Here is a 15,119-nt window from a genome sequence, read left to right as displayed (position 1 = left end):
CCACCAAAAAAAAATTAATAATAAATAAATAAAGTCTCACTAGGTTGCTAAGAAAGAGTCTTGCTAATTTGCTGAGGCTGTTCTCAAACCTGTGATCCTCCTGTCTCAGCCTCCCAAGTACTGGGATAACAGGCCTGCACCCCCATGCCCAGCTGGTCCCAAGGCTTCAGGAGGGGCAGGGCACAACATCTAGAGATGTCAACCAGGGCCCCAAGAGAAGAGCTGCATAAACCCAAAAGTGCTTCGCCCAGCTCCAGGAGAAGGCTACCCTCTCCCCATCTGGGCCCTGGCTGGATCCCTGCTGGGGGCTCTGCAGGGGAGCGTCCCCTCTGAAGGAGGAATGTACTCTTCACAGGAATGGCTTCTGTAGCCTCCCAGGGCTCCCTCTCCCATCTGGTCCAAGGGTCAAGCATGCAGGGATGAGAAGATGATAGGCTAACTTTGCATCCATGAGGGAGCAACCAAGGAGCAAAGAAAAGGAAGGTGCAGGGAGGGGATGGGCAGGTGGGTGGGAGGCGCTCGCTGCTGCCGAGGCCTGTGTGGTGGTCCCCCGGGGGTCAGTGACTTTAAGGGCAAAATCAGCCTGCAGGGCAAGGTGGGGCAGGGTGGCCTCAGGCTTGTAGACAGCTGTTTCTGGCCTCAGTCCAGGGAACGGGGGCTTTCTCTCAAGCAGCCCCCCTGCTCCTCGGCTGTCCCAGCCAGCTTCAACAGCTGCTCCTCTGATAGAAACAGCACTGTACTACTCCTCGGTCTTTTCTCTTCCTTTCTGAGCGTTTCTTGCTTAGTTTCCTGATTAAGAATTTCTGCCCTTCACTCCCTCACACTGCAAAAAAAAAAAAAAAAAAAAAAAAAGAGCTGCTTCTGAGAGCTGCGCAGCACCGGCTCTGCCAGTAGGCAGCTCAGTGGGGCAGCTCACCTCTCAGCCTCTCCCCGCGTGGGAGGAGGCTGCTGGCTTAGAGGGCCAGGCCACCAGGATGAGGCAGGGCGCCCAAATCAGCTGGAAATGCTTGAGGGGGCAGGGTTGAGAGAGAGACAAAAGGAAGACAATTGAATTGGGTTTCTATGGCCCCCTGGAAATGTCCTGGGGGCCCCAAAGAACAAAAGAGGAAATGTTTTTTATTCTTTATTTTGAAGCAGGGTTTCACGGAGTTGCAGAGGGCCTCACTAAGTAGCTGAGTAGCTGCGATCCTCTTGTCTCCGCCTCTCAAATGCTGGGATTACAAGGTGCGCCACCATGCCTGGCTTTCAGAAGAGGAACTCTGAAGACTCACTCCTTCAGCCCGATCCCCTAGTCCATCACTCAGGTGGTAAGTGGCCACCGTGCAAGGGCCCCCGCCCCCAACCGATTCATAGTCATCTGACTTTAGAAAAGGCACAGTTCCTTCCCACCCTCAGATCAGCATTTGAGCTAGGGACCCTAAATTCCAGGAGCGCGCTGGCAGCGTGACCCAGGCCTCCGGGAAGGCTCTGCCACACAGAGGGAGATAGCGTCATGACTGACAGGGCACTGGCACAGAACACAGAGAACTGACTGGGGAGACAAAGTAAAATGTAAAGAAATCATCCAACTCCCAGAGGGTCCAGCATTTCCTCTCCCGTCTTTGCCCAGCAACAAGGGTCCAGACCCTGTGGGACCAGAGGGCCAGGGGTCAGTCCAGAAGGGATAAGAAAGGAGAGGGGGGTTAAGGGCCATCCTGGCAGGGAGCTGGGGAGAGGGAAGACTCCGACCTGGAAGAAAGTGGCTGTAGGCACAGAAAGGCGGCCGTGGGGAGGTAAAGCCTCCCTCCAGGCCCTGTTCCTTCTGGAGCTGGCTCTGCCAGCACAGGGCCTAGCATTTAGCAGGCTGAATAAACATTTGATGGTGCCATGGCAGAAGCCATGGGGAGGGCTCTGTGTGGGAGAAACGGGATCCTGGGGTTACCAAGCACTTCGTGGCTCTTGTCCAGGAGTGAATCCTACCTCTCTCCTAGCTGTTTGCTCCAGAGACCCAGGAGCTGGGAGCAGAGGAGCAGAGGCATTCCAGTTGTCCCTGAGAGAAGGTCCCACTGAGCTCATCCTCGCCTGGGTGCAGGCACCCGCACAGGGGGCTGGGAGACCCGTGGCAAGGGTCTGGGAAACTGACAGGGAGAAGCTGATCTCCAAGGAATCAAAGAGGCCTCAGCCTGGGGGCTCTGAAGACCTAGGACGGGAGAGGAAACGCGGCCATGGGGAGCCTGCCACCCAGTCCCAGCCTGGCCCCACTTACGGAACTGAATGAATTATCAATACTCTCGGTGCTGGAGGAGAGCTCCTGGGAAAGGGCCAGAGGGCGAGGGGAGGAGGAGGGGCAGGGAGGGAGGGAGAGACAAAGGCAAAGAATTTAGCTCCACAGCTGCCACCAACACTGCTTCTCTCCTACAGCTCCACCTTCCTGCTTTAATGAACCAGAGTCACTCCGAAATGCCACCTGCTCCGATTCTGGCCAGGCATGGGAGAAGCCAGAAGGCCTGGCCATGACTGTGACCCTGTGTGACACAGGGCAACCCAGACCCATGAATGAGCCGGAGCCCCTGGGCTGGACGGGGTGGCGGTGAGGAGAAGCCAGAAGGCCTGGCCATGACTGTGACCCTGTGTGACACAGGGCAACCCAGACCCATGAATGAGCCGGAGCCCCTGGGCTGGACGGGGTGGCGGTGAGGACAAACTCACCTCACAGCTACCGAGCCGCCTTGGGCTTCCTGTCGGGTCATTTCAAATGACAATAAATGCAGTACAATTGTTCTTGGGGGGTGGGGTACTGGGGATGGAACTCAGGGGCATTCTACCTCTACGCCATACCCTCAGCCCCTTATTTTACAACACATTTCCCTAAGTTGCCGAGCCTGGATGGAACCTGCGATCCTCCTCTCTCAGCCTTCCAAGAGCTGGGATTACTGGTGTGTACCACACTGCTCAGCTACTACGTTTTGACTTAAGTTGGGGAGTCAGGTCCTAGCAAAATCCAGCCTAGAAAGCTGACTAGCAAGGCCAGCACCTGCACCCCGCCGCAGTGCAGGAACACTGTAAACATCACCCCTTCCTGTGTCTTATCAGGTTCCATGAACAGCATGGAGAGGGACGGCTGGGGAACTCCTTCGGCCCTCTGACACACAGGGCGGGCACGGGCTCTCTGATGGGGTCCCAGGGCAGTGAGCGGCCAGCGTGCTGGGAGGGAGGGGCCTGGCCAGGAGGCAAAGTCCTGACAGCTCCTAGGGCAGGGGCGCAGTGCACACTGTACTGTCAGCATCAACTTAAATCCACGGTTTCAGTTCTACTCTAGCTGGAGGTCCTTCAGGCAGGCCTTTCTTCCTTTTTTCTTTCTTTTCTTCCTTCCTTCTCTTTATTTCCTTCCTTGCTTCCTTTCTTTTTTGAAAAATTATTTGCAGTACTAGGGATGAAACCCAGGGGCGTTCTACCTCCAAGTGACACTGCCAGCCCTATTTTTTATTCTTTATTTTTAAACAGGGTTTATTTTGAAACAGGGTTTCACTGAGTTTAAAAAGGACCTCACTAAGTAGCTGAGGCTGTCTGTGAACCATGATCCTGTCTCAGCCTCCCGAATGCAGGGGTTACAAGCGTGCACCACTACGCTCGGTTTCTTTTTTTGGTACTGAGGATTGAACCCAGAGGCATTTGACCCCCATGCTACACCTCTAGCCCAATTTATTTATTTGGAAACAGGGTCTCATGAGGTTGCTATGGGCCTTGATAAGTTGCTACGGCTGGCTCTGCGCCTGTGATCCTCCTGTCTCAGCCTCTCAAGTACTGGGATCACAAGTGTGTGCCACTGCGCCCAGCAGGCCTTTGAAGAATCTGAGCAGAATACTTTGAGAAAGAAGCCACACTTGGTAACACTTCCCTAAGGCCGTCATTCTTCCACTGTGGTCCAGGTCGGGGGAGGACTGAGGCAGCGAGAATGCCAGTCCATTCTAAGTTGGTGGTTCAATTTCTAGCCAGGAGCTGGCTGGGAAGGAACAGCAGGCAGAGGCGAGCCACACGCCAGCCTCATCAGCAGCTCAGAGGAAGGGAGGTGTAGTGCAGCCTGCCCTGTTCCCTGGGCCTGAGTCACTGACTGAGTCAGCTCCCAGGAGTGAGGCTGGGGCCAAGAGGCTGACATCGCGCAGTACAGGCCGGGCCACGGGCATCCAGCGCGACACGCGGCAGATTTCTCTGTACAAAGGTTGCAGTCCTGAAAAGACGGCCTCATCTACTTAGCACTCTGTGTGGGGTGGGGCGGGCCCGATCCCTCTCTAGCCCTGCGCCCCACTCTAGGCCAGAACGTTTATCATTTGGTTACAAATGGGAAGGAAACTTCCTGGGCAGAGTTCCTTGGGAAGCCTGGTAAAAATTAAAATAAAAACTAAAAACTTCTTTTCTTGTTCTGGAGGCTGGTTTCAAACCCATGATCCTCCTGTCTTAGCCTCCCAAGTCCTGGGATCACAAGCAAACACCACAACACCTGGTTTATTCTTTATTTTTCTTTTTTTTTGTGTGTGTGTGGTACTGGGGGGTGAAGCCCATGGGCTTTCTACCTCTGGGCTACCCCTCCAGCCCTATTTTATACTTTATTTGGAAACAGGGTTTCACTAAGTTGCTGACAGCCTCACTAAGTAGCTGAGGCTGGCTTCAAACCTGTGTGATCCTCCTGTGTCAGCCTCCCAAGTGCTGGGATTACAAGCATGCGCCACCATGCATGGCTTATTCTTTATTTTTGAGACAGGGTCTCACTATGTTGGGGAGGGCCTAAGTAGCTGAGACTGGCCACAAATCTGCAATTCTGTCTCAGCCTCTCAAGTACTGGGATTGTAAGTATGCACCACCATGCCTGGCTTACTTTTTATTTTTATTTTATTTTTTACTTTTTGCAGTATTGGGGATGGAACCCAAGGGCAATCTATCTCCAAGAGACACCTCCAGCCCTATTTTTTATTCTTTATTTTGAAACAGGGTCTCACTGAGTTGCAATGGGCCTAAGTAGCTGAGGCTGTCCGTGAACTGTGATCCTCTTGTCTCAGCCTCCCAAATGCTGGGATTACAAGCGTGTACCACCATCCCCTGATGCACTTTTATTTAGTAAGATGTCTACTTCCCACTTGTGAACAGGAAATTGTGTGTGTGTGTGTGTGTGTGTGTGTGTGTGTGTGTGACTGGGGACTGAACCCAGGGGTATTCTACCTCCAAGCTATATTCCTAGCCCATTTATTTTGTGGTACTGGGGATTGAACCAAGTGGCATTCTATCTCTGAGCTACACCCCCACCCCTATTTTTTGTTCCTATTCTTTATTTTTGAAGCAGGGCCTCACTAAGTAGCTGCGGCTGGCCACAAAGCTGTGGTCCTCCTGGGATTACAAGCATGCGCAACCACACCTGGCTTTATTTTTATTTTGAAACAAGGTCTTGCCAGGTTCATAAGAGCCTCACTCTTTGCGGAGGCTGTCCCGCAACCTCCTGAAATCCTCCTGTCTCAGCTCCCCAAGGGCTGGGATTACAAGCGTGCGCCGCCCAGCCCGTCTAGGACACAGCTAACTAGTTCTCTAGACGTTGGAGTTTTCATATTCCCCTACCAGTTCCTAGAGGGACCAGCATCTTATTTCTCACCCTTTGCTGACTTCCTAACAGGGCTTTACACATTGTGCAAGGTCAGTAAGTAACTGCTAAGTCAAAGAGTGCTGCGGGATGGGCGCAGAGGGAGAGCAGAAAGTGCCTGGTACCTTCCCACGGTGTTCCCTCAGTGCTGGGGGATAAAGGCCTTGTCAGACATATCCTCAACGAGCCCAGGGGGTCTCCCCTCCGCTGAAGACCCCAGCGCTCAGGAACGAGTATATTCACATTTCTGTCCTGTCTGCCTCTCTTCCTGAGTAGCCATGGTGGATTCGGGTGTCTCATTCTGCCAGTATCAGATAGGCCAGGAGGGACTTGGGGCCGTGGCATCTCCTTCCTTTTCTGGATCTAGTGACCCAAGATAAGGTTGGGAAGCATGGCAGCTGGAGAATCCACCCTTGAGAATTAAGTGCTCACAGAATCCCTGCCTCTGGGAGCATCCATCATCCCAGGGCAGAAGTCAGATGCTAGGAAGAGGGACCCAGGATCAGTGCTGGGTAGGAGACGCCCCAGGGCTTCTGCTTCTCTGGCCTAAGATGAGGACCACACAGTAGAGGCAGAGAAAAGCCACATGTGAGAAGAGGCACCAAGGAATTCACCTCCAGCGCTCACACTGCCACAGGCTGGACCCCCCGAGGCAGCTCTCGAATGCTTCGTGAGTTTAGTCCTACAAGAATTGGGACAACCTCCTTTGATGGACCCTTGGGCTCTGCTGTTAAACATGAACAGAAATGAAATGGACCCTTTCGGTTCTGAAAACAGGCTGGGCTTGTGCATGGAGGTGGAAGTGCAGATGGCCACAGTATAAGCTGTTTACCCAATGGTTTCTGAGGCAGACACTGAGAAATAACCAACGTAACTCAGCTGAAGGATTACCACCCATAGCTGTGATCTGGGTCCTGGTCTGCCATTCACCAGTTGAGAGACTTTGGGCAAATCACTGTTTTTTTTTTTTTTTTTTTTTTTTTGTTTGTTTGTTTGTTGTAGTACTGGGGATGAACCCAGGTATATTCTACCTCTGAGCTATACCCCAGCTCTATTTTTATTTTTTTTATATCTTGAAACAGGGTCTCTAAGTTGCAGGTGGCCTTGTTAAGTTTCTGCGGCTGGTCTCAAACCTGCCATCTTACTGTCTCAGCCTCCCGAGCCCTGGGATCACAAGCGTGCGCCACTACGCCAGCTTCACTTAACCGCTAAGCCTCGGTTTCTTCATTGGCGATATAATAACTGTCTGTTATGGTTGTTGTGAGGATTAAACAGAAAGCACCTGGCATGATGCCTGGCACACAGTAAGTACTCAGTAAATGTCAGTGCTTTGAGCTACACCGTTATTAAATCATCGTGATAAAATTCACTCTCTGGGGACAGCAGGCTCTGCGGTCTCCCCTCCCTTGGCCAGTCTGACCTCTGTCTACTTGAGAGAAGTCCCATTGTATCAAAAGCGTGGGTGGGTTATGCCCCACAGAGGCAGATCCGGGACCACGGCCATACACATTTCCCAACAGTGCAAATTCCTCAGTTTTTTCCTCCCTTCTTTTCTAGGCTGGGCCGGCGGCCAGGGTGGGAGCCCAGCCAAAATGGCGAATGGGAGAGGAGTGGGGCGCCATTGTCTGGCTGGGACAGCAGGCCGTGGAACCCGGCTGTCCACTGGCGACTTTCCTTGCTCGCTGTCCAGTGTGGAGTGGAGGCTGCGCCTCTGCTCTCCTCCTCTCCTCCAGCTCTGGGCTGGAGGCCCCCGCTGCTGCCGTGGCCTCTTCTCCCCAGCCACAGGCCAGTGCTCAGCACTAGATTGACTCTACCAAGATGGCTTCTCTCTCCCCCTTGTTCTTCTCCCAGATGACAGGGAAAGACACTAGTGAGGCACTCTTCTCCAGGAGGAAAGGGGGCAAGGGGACATTCTGCAGGTGCCTCGGTGACAGGAACGAGCCTCACCCTATGTTGACACACACAGGAGTATGAGGAGTGGCCCGAGGATGAAGCTGCGGTTCTATTTAACATCCTCCCTCCCGGCTCGCAAGGGCTGTGGCCGTTTTCCCTTCGCTGGACCGCTGCACTGAGAGGCTCCGTGGCTACCCCACTGCAGCCAGAGGAGAGCATGTGGGCCAGAGTTCCGGGGAGCACGCAGTGGGTGCTCAGCAGGGTGGGTGTGGAGACAGCTCTGGCTGGTCTGGAGCATCCGCCTGGGCCTTAGCTACATGACCCGGGGCGAGTCACCTTATCTTTCCGGGTCTCTACTCTCCTGTAAAGTGAGTCAGCTGGAATACATGAAAGATAAGGCCTTTTTCCCTTCTAACATTCCATGCTTTTATCAGTGAAATGAAACAGGGAAGGACAGAAAGGACAGAGCCACCCTCTGCACGATGCCCTGTCTCCGTGCAGCCGCCACCCCCCGCCCGCCCGGCGCCTCCCCAGTTTTACCTCGTCCTCATTCTCGACTTTCGGGTTGCTGGCGGTCCGCTTCAGGTTGCTGCTGAGGCTGATGCTGGCGGTGGCATCTGACTTGGAGCGCTGGTGAGTCCTTTTGGAGGGAGACAGCCCCGTGTCGGGGGCCGGGCTCAAGGAGGGCAGCTCCCTCTTCCGGTGGACCGGCTTCAGCTCATCTGAGAGGATCAGCTTGCGCAGCTTGGTCCCACGGGAGTGTCGCTGAGTGGAAATGTGCATGTCGGAAGAGTAGGCCCCGAGCAGCAGGGCGCACTGAAGGGAGAAGTTGACGCTCTGGCGGCAGCGGTGGACCATGTAGGGCTTGATGGCATCGCCCACGTCCTCGTCCATGTGGATGTACATGTTGAGCAGCTGGGGCAGGTAGAAGTCCACGTCCTCGTTGCGAAAGCAGAAGAGCCGGTTGCCGATGTAGGCTTGCACACCAGGCTCCTTGGAGTTATACAAGTAAGAAATGGCCATAGAGATGTCAAACAGTTTCGACTCGAACAGCCTCAGCAGCCAAGACTGCTTGGCCGAGTTCTGCCGCCGCCTTCTGCCTCCCTTGGCTGTGCCCGAGGCCACAGTGGCCCCCATCTCATCTTCCTCCTCCTGGATCTGGGCAGGTGGATCATCCAGGCAACGGATCTCGCTGTCCACACCATCCCCGTTGACCAGCTCCAGCGGGCTGCCTCTGCCTGAGACGGCCACACCTCCGTGTAAAAGCTTGACTTTCTCCAGCACCTCCTGGCAGGCCTTCTGGGCTACCTCGGGGTCAATCACCGACAGCTCCCCGACCCCCTCTGTGATGACACTTAGCAGGGAGCTCCCGCTATTCCCTGCTGGGCCAGGAGGAGGCTCAGAAGTTGGATTCAGGGGGGCAGGCTCCACCACCGTGTCTCCCATGGCTATGGCCAGACCTCGAGCTTCCAAGCTACAGGAGGGAGGGAGAAAGGGACAGAAAGGGAGACATTACACGCGCTGGTTAGTGGCACTGTCCTCAGCTCTTCCTTTTGTCATGAAACCTTCCCAGGCACCTTCTCTTTCTGTCCTGGATTCCTTCAAGATCAGATGAAAAGTCATCTCCCCCGGGGTGCCCGCCTGCCCTGCCGCCACTTGACTAGGGTTTTCCTTCTGCACTTACCTAGCTCGGCCTCAGCTCTTAGCTTAGACTTGCGAAATGATGCTTTGTCCGTGTTACGGTTAGATGAGCTTATCAATTCCTCAAGGAAACTGGGGAGCAATCTGGGTCTTATTCCCTTGTCCTTAATTCTTCACATACTTTGTATGTCCTTTTTTGTGGTACTAGGAATCGAGCCCAGCAGCATTCCACCTCCGAGCTGCACCCCCAGCCCAATTTAATTTTTTTTATTTTGAAACAGGACCTCCCTAGGTTGATGAAATTCTCCAGACTTACTGAGGCTGGCCTTGACTCTGAGATCCTCCAGTCTTGGCCTCTCTAGTGAAGGGATTACTACTGTGTGTGGCCACGCCCGGCTCTTCAAATACTTTCCTAACCTCTTGCAAATCCCTGTCTCCCTTTTCAAATTGCCGGAATCATTTTCTTTACCATTTAAAACTATTTCCCCGGCCGGGCGTGGAGGCATGGGAGGCAGAGACAGGAGGATCATGTGGGAAGCCAGCTGAGCTGGCTTAAGAGACCCTGTTTCCAAATAAAAATATAAAATAGGTTCTGGGAGTGCAGCCCAGAGGTAGAAGGGCTTCCAGGAACCCCAGTACCACCAAACCCCCCCCCACACACACACACACTATTTCCTCACCCGTATAAACTCCACACAGTGACCCTGCACAGCTCAGCTCAACGCACCTTTGTTTAGTATTGAAGTCTTAGTGTCTCTTCACCACACCTGGCTTATTTTTATTATTTTTATTTTATATATTTATTTGTGTGTGTGTGTAACTGGGAATCAAACCCACAGGCTCCCAAATATTAGCATTGCAAGCGTGTGCCACCATGCCCAGCTTATTTTTATTTTTGAAACAGGGTCTTGCTAGGTTAATGAGTCTCACTACTTGCTGAGGCTGTCCTGAAACCTGCAATCTTCCTAGGTAACCTCCCAAATACTGGTATCATAAGCATGCACCACCACACCTGGCCCTGGTGCATTTTTCTAGTTACGGGTACTTTCTTCCCTTCCCTTTTAGATTCATAGCTCCGAGGGAATAAGGGCCAGCAAATACCGTGCCAGGATTCACTTAGAACAAATCAGCTCTAAGCTGGGCGTGGTGGCGCATGCTGGTAATCCCAGTACTTAGGAGGCTGCAGGCTGTTAATCCCAGTACTTAGGAGGCTGAGATAGGAAGATTGCAGGTTTGCCACCAGTCTCAGCTACTTAGTGAGGCCCTCTGCAACTTGGTGAGACCCTGTTTCAAAATAAAGAATAAGCCAGGTGTGGTGGCACACGCTTGTAATCCCCGCGCTTGGGAGGCTAAAACAGGAGGAATGCACAGGTTCGAAGCCAGCCTCAGCTACTGAGTGAGGCTTTCAGCAACTTAGTGAGACCCACTTTCCAACAAAAAACTATAAAATAGGTCTGGAAGTACAGACCAGAGGTATAAAGCCTCTGGGTTCCACTCCCAGTACCACCAAAAAAAAAAAAAAAAAAAAAAAAAAATAGGGCTGGGTATGTAGCTCAATGGTAGAATGCCCCTGGGTTCATTCCCCAGTACCGCAAATAATAATGAAAACAACAATAGTAAAAATCCAGGTGTGGTGGCGCACACTTGCAATCCCAGTACTTGGGAGGCTGAGACAGGAGGATCGCACAGGTTTGAAAGCCAGCCTCAGCTACTTAGTGAGGCTCTCTGACACTTAGTGAGACTGTTTCAAAATAAAGAATAAGCCAGGTGTGGTAGCGCACGCTTGTAATCCCTGTGCTTGGGAGGCTGAGACAGGAGGACTGCACAGATTCAAAGCCAGCCTCGGCTACTTAGTGAGACCCTGTTTCCAAATAAAATATAAAATAGGTCTGGGAGTATAGCCCGGAGGTAGAAAGCCTCTGGGTTCCACCCCTAGTACCACCAAAAAAAAAAAAAGAATAAAAATATAAGGCTGGGGCTACAGCTTGGAGGTAAAATGCCCCTGGGTTCCATCTCCAGTACCGCAAAAATAAATAAATAAATAAATAATAAAATAATAAGGCATAAGGCTGTAGTACTGCTCAGAATGCCCCTTGGTTCAATCCCCAGTACCACAAAATTTAAAACAAAAAAAAGAAAGACAGAAATAGCTCTACAACAACCTGTCCTCGCCCTGCTGCAGCAGGGCCACTTCTGCGTGTTTGGTTTCACAACATCGCACCCTTTCTCAGTGCTGTGGCAGCTGAAGCACAAGTGGAAGGAGCCCTGGGCTTGGAGGAAAACAGGCTGGGGTTCGAAATCCTTGCTCTGCGTTTATGGGAGGTATAAATTTATGCAAGCCACGTGTCTTCTGAGTTTCAGTTTCCTCAACTGCAAATTGGGGGGGGGGATCCCTATTTCTTGTGATTGCCGTGTAAAAGCAGCAAGTTTGCATGTATGAAAAGAGCTCACACTATGGCACGTGGTAGTACTCAGTGAATGCCAGTTAAATTGTTAGTAAACAATGTGTGTGTGCACGCTTGCACATGCACATGTAATTTTATAAGAGATGTGCAGAGTTTTACATGAGTTGTTTGAGACTCTTCTTTGTGTGTGTGTGGTATTGGGGATGGAACCCAGGGGCATTCTACCTCTGACTATACCCCCAGCCCTATTTTATTCTTTTTTTAAATTTTTTTTTTAATTTTTTTTTTTTTTTGGTGGTACTGGGGTTCCTGGAAGCCCTTCTACCTCCGGGCTACACTCCCAGACCTATTTTTTTACATTTTTCATTTTGGAAACAGGGTCTCCTAAGCCAGTGCGTGCGGCTGGCTCCGAACCTGCGCGATCCTCCTGTCTCTGCCTCCCAAGCACGGGGATTACAAGCGTGCGCCACCACGCCCGGCCTTCTTTTTTTAAATTTTGAAACAGAGTCTTACTAAGTTGCAGAGGCTGCCTGCAAACCCATGACCCTCATGTCTCAGCCTCCCAAGTACTGGGATTACAAGTATACACTACCATGCCCAACTTGAGACTCAGCTTTGAAGACATCGATGACAGCCCTCTCCTATGCCAACACTACTTTCCCCACTATCATACACACACTCCAAGAACTGGAGGGGCTGTAAGAAGGCAAAAAGAGGCCGGGTGTGGTGGCGCACACTTTTTAGGAGGATCGAAGGTTCCTGGCCATCCTCGGCTACTTAGTGAGGCCTCTGCAACTCAGTGATACCATTTCAAAATAAAAAGGATAAAATATAGGGCTGGGGGTGTAGCTCGGAGGTAGAATGCCCCTAGGTTTCATACCCGGTACCACCAAAAAAAAAAAAAAAAAAAAAAGGAAAGAAAAGAAATCAGTTGGGACTCATGGGTCTAGAACTTCTAAAGAACAGAGAGGAATAGGAATCATAACTGAGACAGAGGACACTGCTGATAAAAGCCACCGCCCTCCAAGAGCAGGTCTTCAGAGCCTCGCCAAATTCACATCAGGAGAATCAGTGAAGAACAGAGGAAATTCTGTCCAATCAACTTGGCTCCAGAATTTGGCTCTCGCCAATGATGGACTCAAAGGCCTCCTCCCAAACATGCAAATAGTCTGAGTCTCAGACACAGAGCGTGAGCCAGAGGAAGGCAGAGGCTTTCATAGAGCTGGAATGCAGGTACTTTCCAGTATTGGTGATATCACCTTTGATCCTGTGGACCTGCCTGCCTGTACTTTGGTAGGTGAAAACGAGAATACATATTCTCAGCTGGGCGTGGTGGCGCATGCTTGTAATCCCAGTACTTGAGAAGCTGAGACAAGAGGCTCGCCAGGTATGAAGGTTTGAAGCCAGCCTCAGCTACTTAGTGAGACCCTGTTTCCAAACAAAATATAAAATATGTCTGGGAGTGCAGCCCAGAGGTAGAAGGCGCCTGGGTTCCATCCCTAGTAACACACACACACACACACACACACACACACACACACACACACACACACACTCTCTCTCTCTCTCTCTCTCTCTCTCTCTCTCTCTCTCTCTCTCTCTCTCCAGTCATCTGGGAAGCCCTGATTCCTCCCACCACCCTTCCAGTGCTTTCTCTTGGCCTCTGAAAATGTGAAGTGTCAAGGTTGCTTTCCTCTGCTCAATATCACATAGCCCAGCTCCCATTTCCCAGCAGTGACCACTAAAGTTTTGTAGGTAGACAGATGGGGAATTCTTCTGTTTTGAGATCAACAAAAAAGAATACTTTAGCTCATCTGCCTCTCAAGTCTGTCAAGCAAGTAGTTCATCCCAGTAATCCCTGTACTTGGGAGGATGAGACAGGAGGATCATAGGTTTGAGACCAGCCTCAGCAACTTAGTGAGATCCTGTTTCAAAATAAAAAGTAAAGCCAGGCGTGGTGGCACACGCTTGTAATCCCAGCATTCGGGAAGCTGAGACAGGAGTATCGTGGTTCATGAACAGCCTCAGCTACTTAGTGAGGCCCTTTGTAACTCAGTGAGACCCTGTTTCAAAATAAAAAATTAAAAAGTAGGGCTGAGGGTGTAGCTCAGAAGTAGAATGCCCTGGGTTCCATCCCCAGTACTGCAAAAATAAATAAATAAATAAATAAATAATAAAAAGTAAAAAGAAACAGGTGCGGCCCAGAGGTAGAACGTCCCTGGGTTCAATCTCCAGTACCAAAGCAAAAAAAAAAAAAAAAAAAAAAAGGTTCGTCTTTCTGATGCAGTTTGAGCTTGGTATCAGTAAGAGGCTGGCAACTCTCTTCCTGTGCTCTCCCGAAGCCAGGCAGTGCCCTCGGAGCAGTAGAACCAGCATGGCGGCCTGTGGATCTGTCTCTACTCGCCACTATGGGCTGCACAGGAATAATAATATGAAGGAAGCATTAATCACTCCCCGCCACACCTTTAAGGCCACCCTCATTACAGGGTCACTTTAGTTCAACTGGGACCTCTACCTTTTAGGTCTGCTTAGAGGCTCATAAGGTGGCCTCAAGCATCCTTTGTAAGCAACTCAATATTTTTCTGAACATCTATGCTTGGTCCATCCTTCCTTTTTCCCTCTACTTCAGAGACTCCAAGTCACCAAAAGCTCCTAAAAGCCCATTTTTCAAAACTTGAAAAGCAGAGCGCTTGTCTGGCACGTGCGAAGTCCTGGGTTGGATCCCCAGCACCCACCACACACACATACACAAATGCAAACCCACATTTTCATAGGAGATGTTCAGACATTTTCTCACATAAAGGGTCTTAGACCTCGCTAGCAAATTCAGCAGATTCCTGCCCCAGTTAATCACAATTGGGATTACTACTGGCTCCAGGAAGGCAGGCAAGGTTACTTTCATCCCAAAGACAAAGTCCCAGGGCTCAGCTAGGAAGCCTACATCACAGTGTTCAGAGGATTCCCCAGTGAACGGACTCTGCAATTCACATCCTTTCTTCCCCAGGGAACCATAGCACATCAGGAGGTGCAGGAAAACCAGATTCCTCTCCTAAATAAGCAGCTCTGCCACTAGAAACCACCAAACTGGGGCTGGGCCTCTCCTGGCTCTGGGGACTCGGGGCTGCCTGCACCTGAAGTATGTCATGGGAGGAGTGCTGGAGGAAACAGGGTGGGCGGTCTGGTGATTTAGACAGTAGAAATAAAGAAGAGATTCTTCACCACCCAAGTCCACATGGCCCTCAACGTCAATTTATTCACTTTCAAATGCAAAGAAAATACACCTAAAATGGTTAACCATTCTAAAGTAAGTTAAAAGACTAAGCTGGGCGTGGTGATTACACCTGCAATCCCAGTACTTGGGAGGCTGAGTCAGAAGGATTGAACGTTTGCCACCAGCCTCAGCAATTTGGTGAGACTCTGGTTTTTTTTTTTTTGTTTTTTGTTTTTTGTTTTTTGGTGATACTGGGGTGGAACCCAAGGGCTTTTCTACCTCTGGGCTATACTCCCAGACCTATTTTATAGGTTATTTGGAAACAGGGTCTCACTAAGTTTCCGAGAGCCTCACTCAGTAGCTG

At 51.1% G+C, this 15,119-nt stretch overlaps 1 protein-coding gene across 4 annotated transcripts in view; it reads right to left on the bottom strand.

Moving 5' to 3' along the window:
• Nucleotides 1–8,965, bottom strand: part of PI4KB (phosphatidylinositol 4-kinase beta) — a gene marked incomplete at both ends in the record, with an annotated part of 28,366 nt that extends 19,401 nt beyond the window's left edge. For 2 of the 4 annotated variants that reach the window (XM_080693270.1, XM_080693271.1), the window contains 2 exons: nucleotides 2,246–2,290; nucleotides 8,039–8,944. In XM_080693270.1, coding sequence (XP_080549396.1) covers nucleotides 2,246–2,290; nucleotides 8,039–8,944 — 951 coding nt within the window. Of the gene's footprint in view, nucleotides 1–2,245; nucleotides 2,291–8,038 lie in introns of all 4 variants that reach the window. The other 2 variants (XM_080693273.1, XM_080693272.1) reach the window with 2 other exon arrangements.
• Between the last annotated feature and the right edge of the window lie 6,154 nt (nucleotides 8,966–15,119).

This window comes from Muscardinus avellanarius (genome assembly GCF_963383645.1).
Source record: "Muscardinus avellanarius genome assembly, chromosome: 3".
Taxonomy (NCBI): Eukaryota; Metazoa; Chordata; class Mammalia; order Rodentia; family Gliridae; genus Muscardinus; species Muscardinus avellanarius.
The sequence above is the reverse complement of the archived record's forward strand: the minus strand, read 5'-3'. Positions and strand labels throughout refer to the sequence as shown.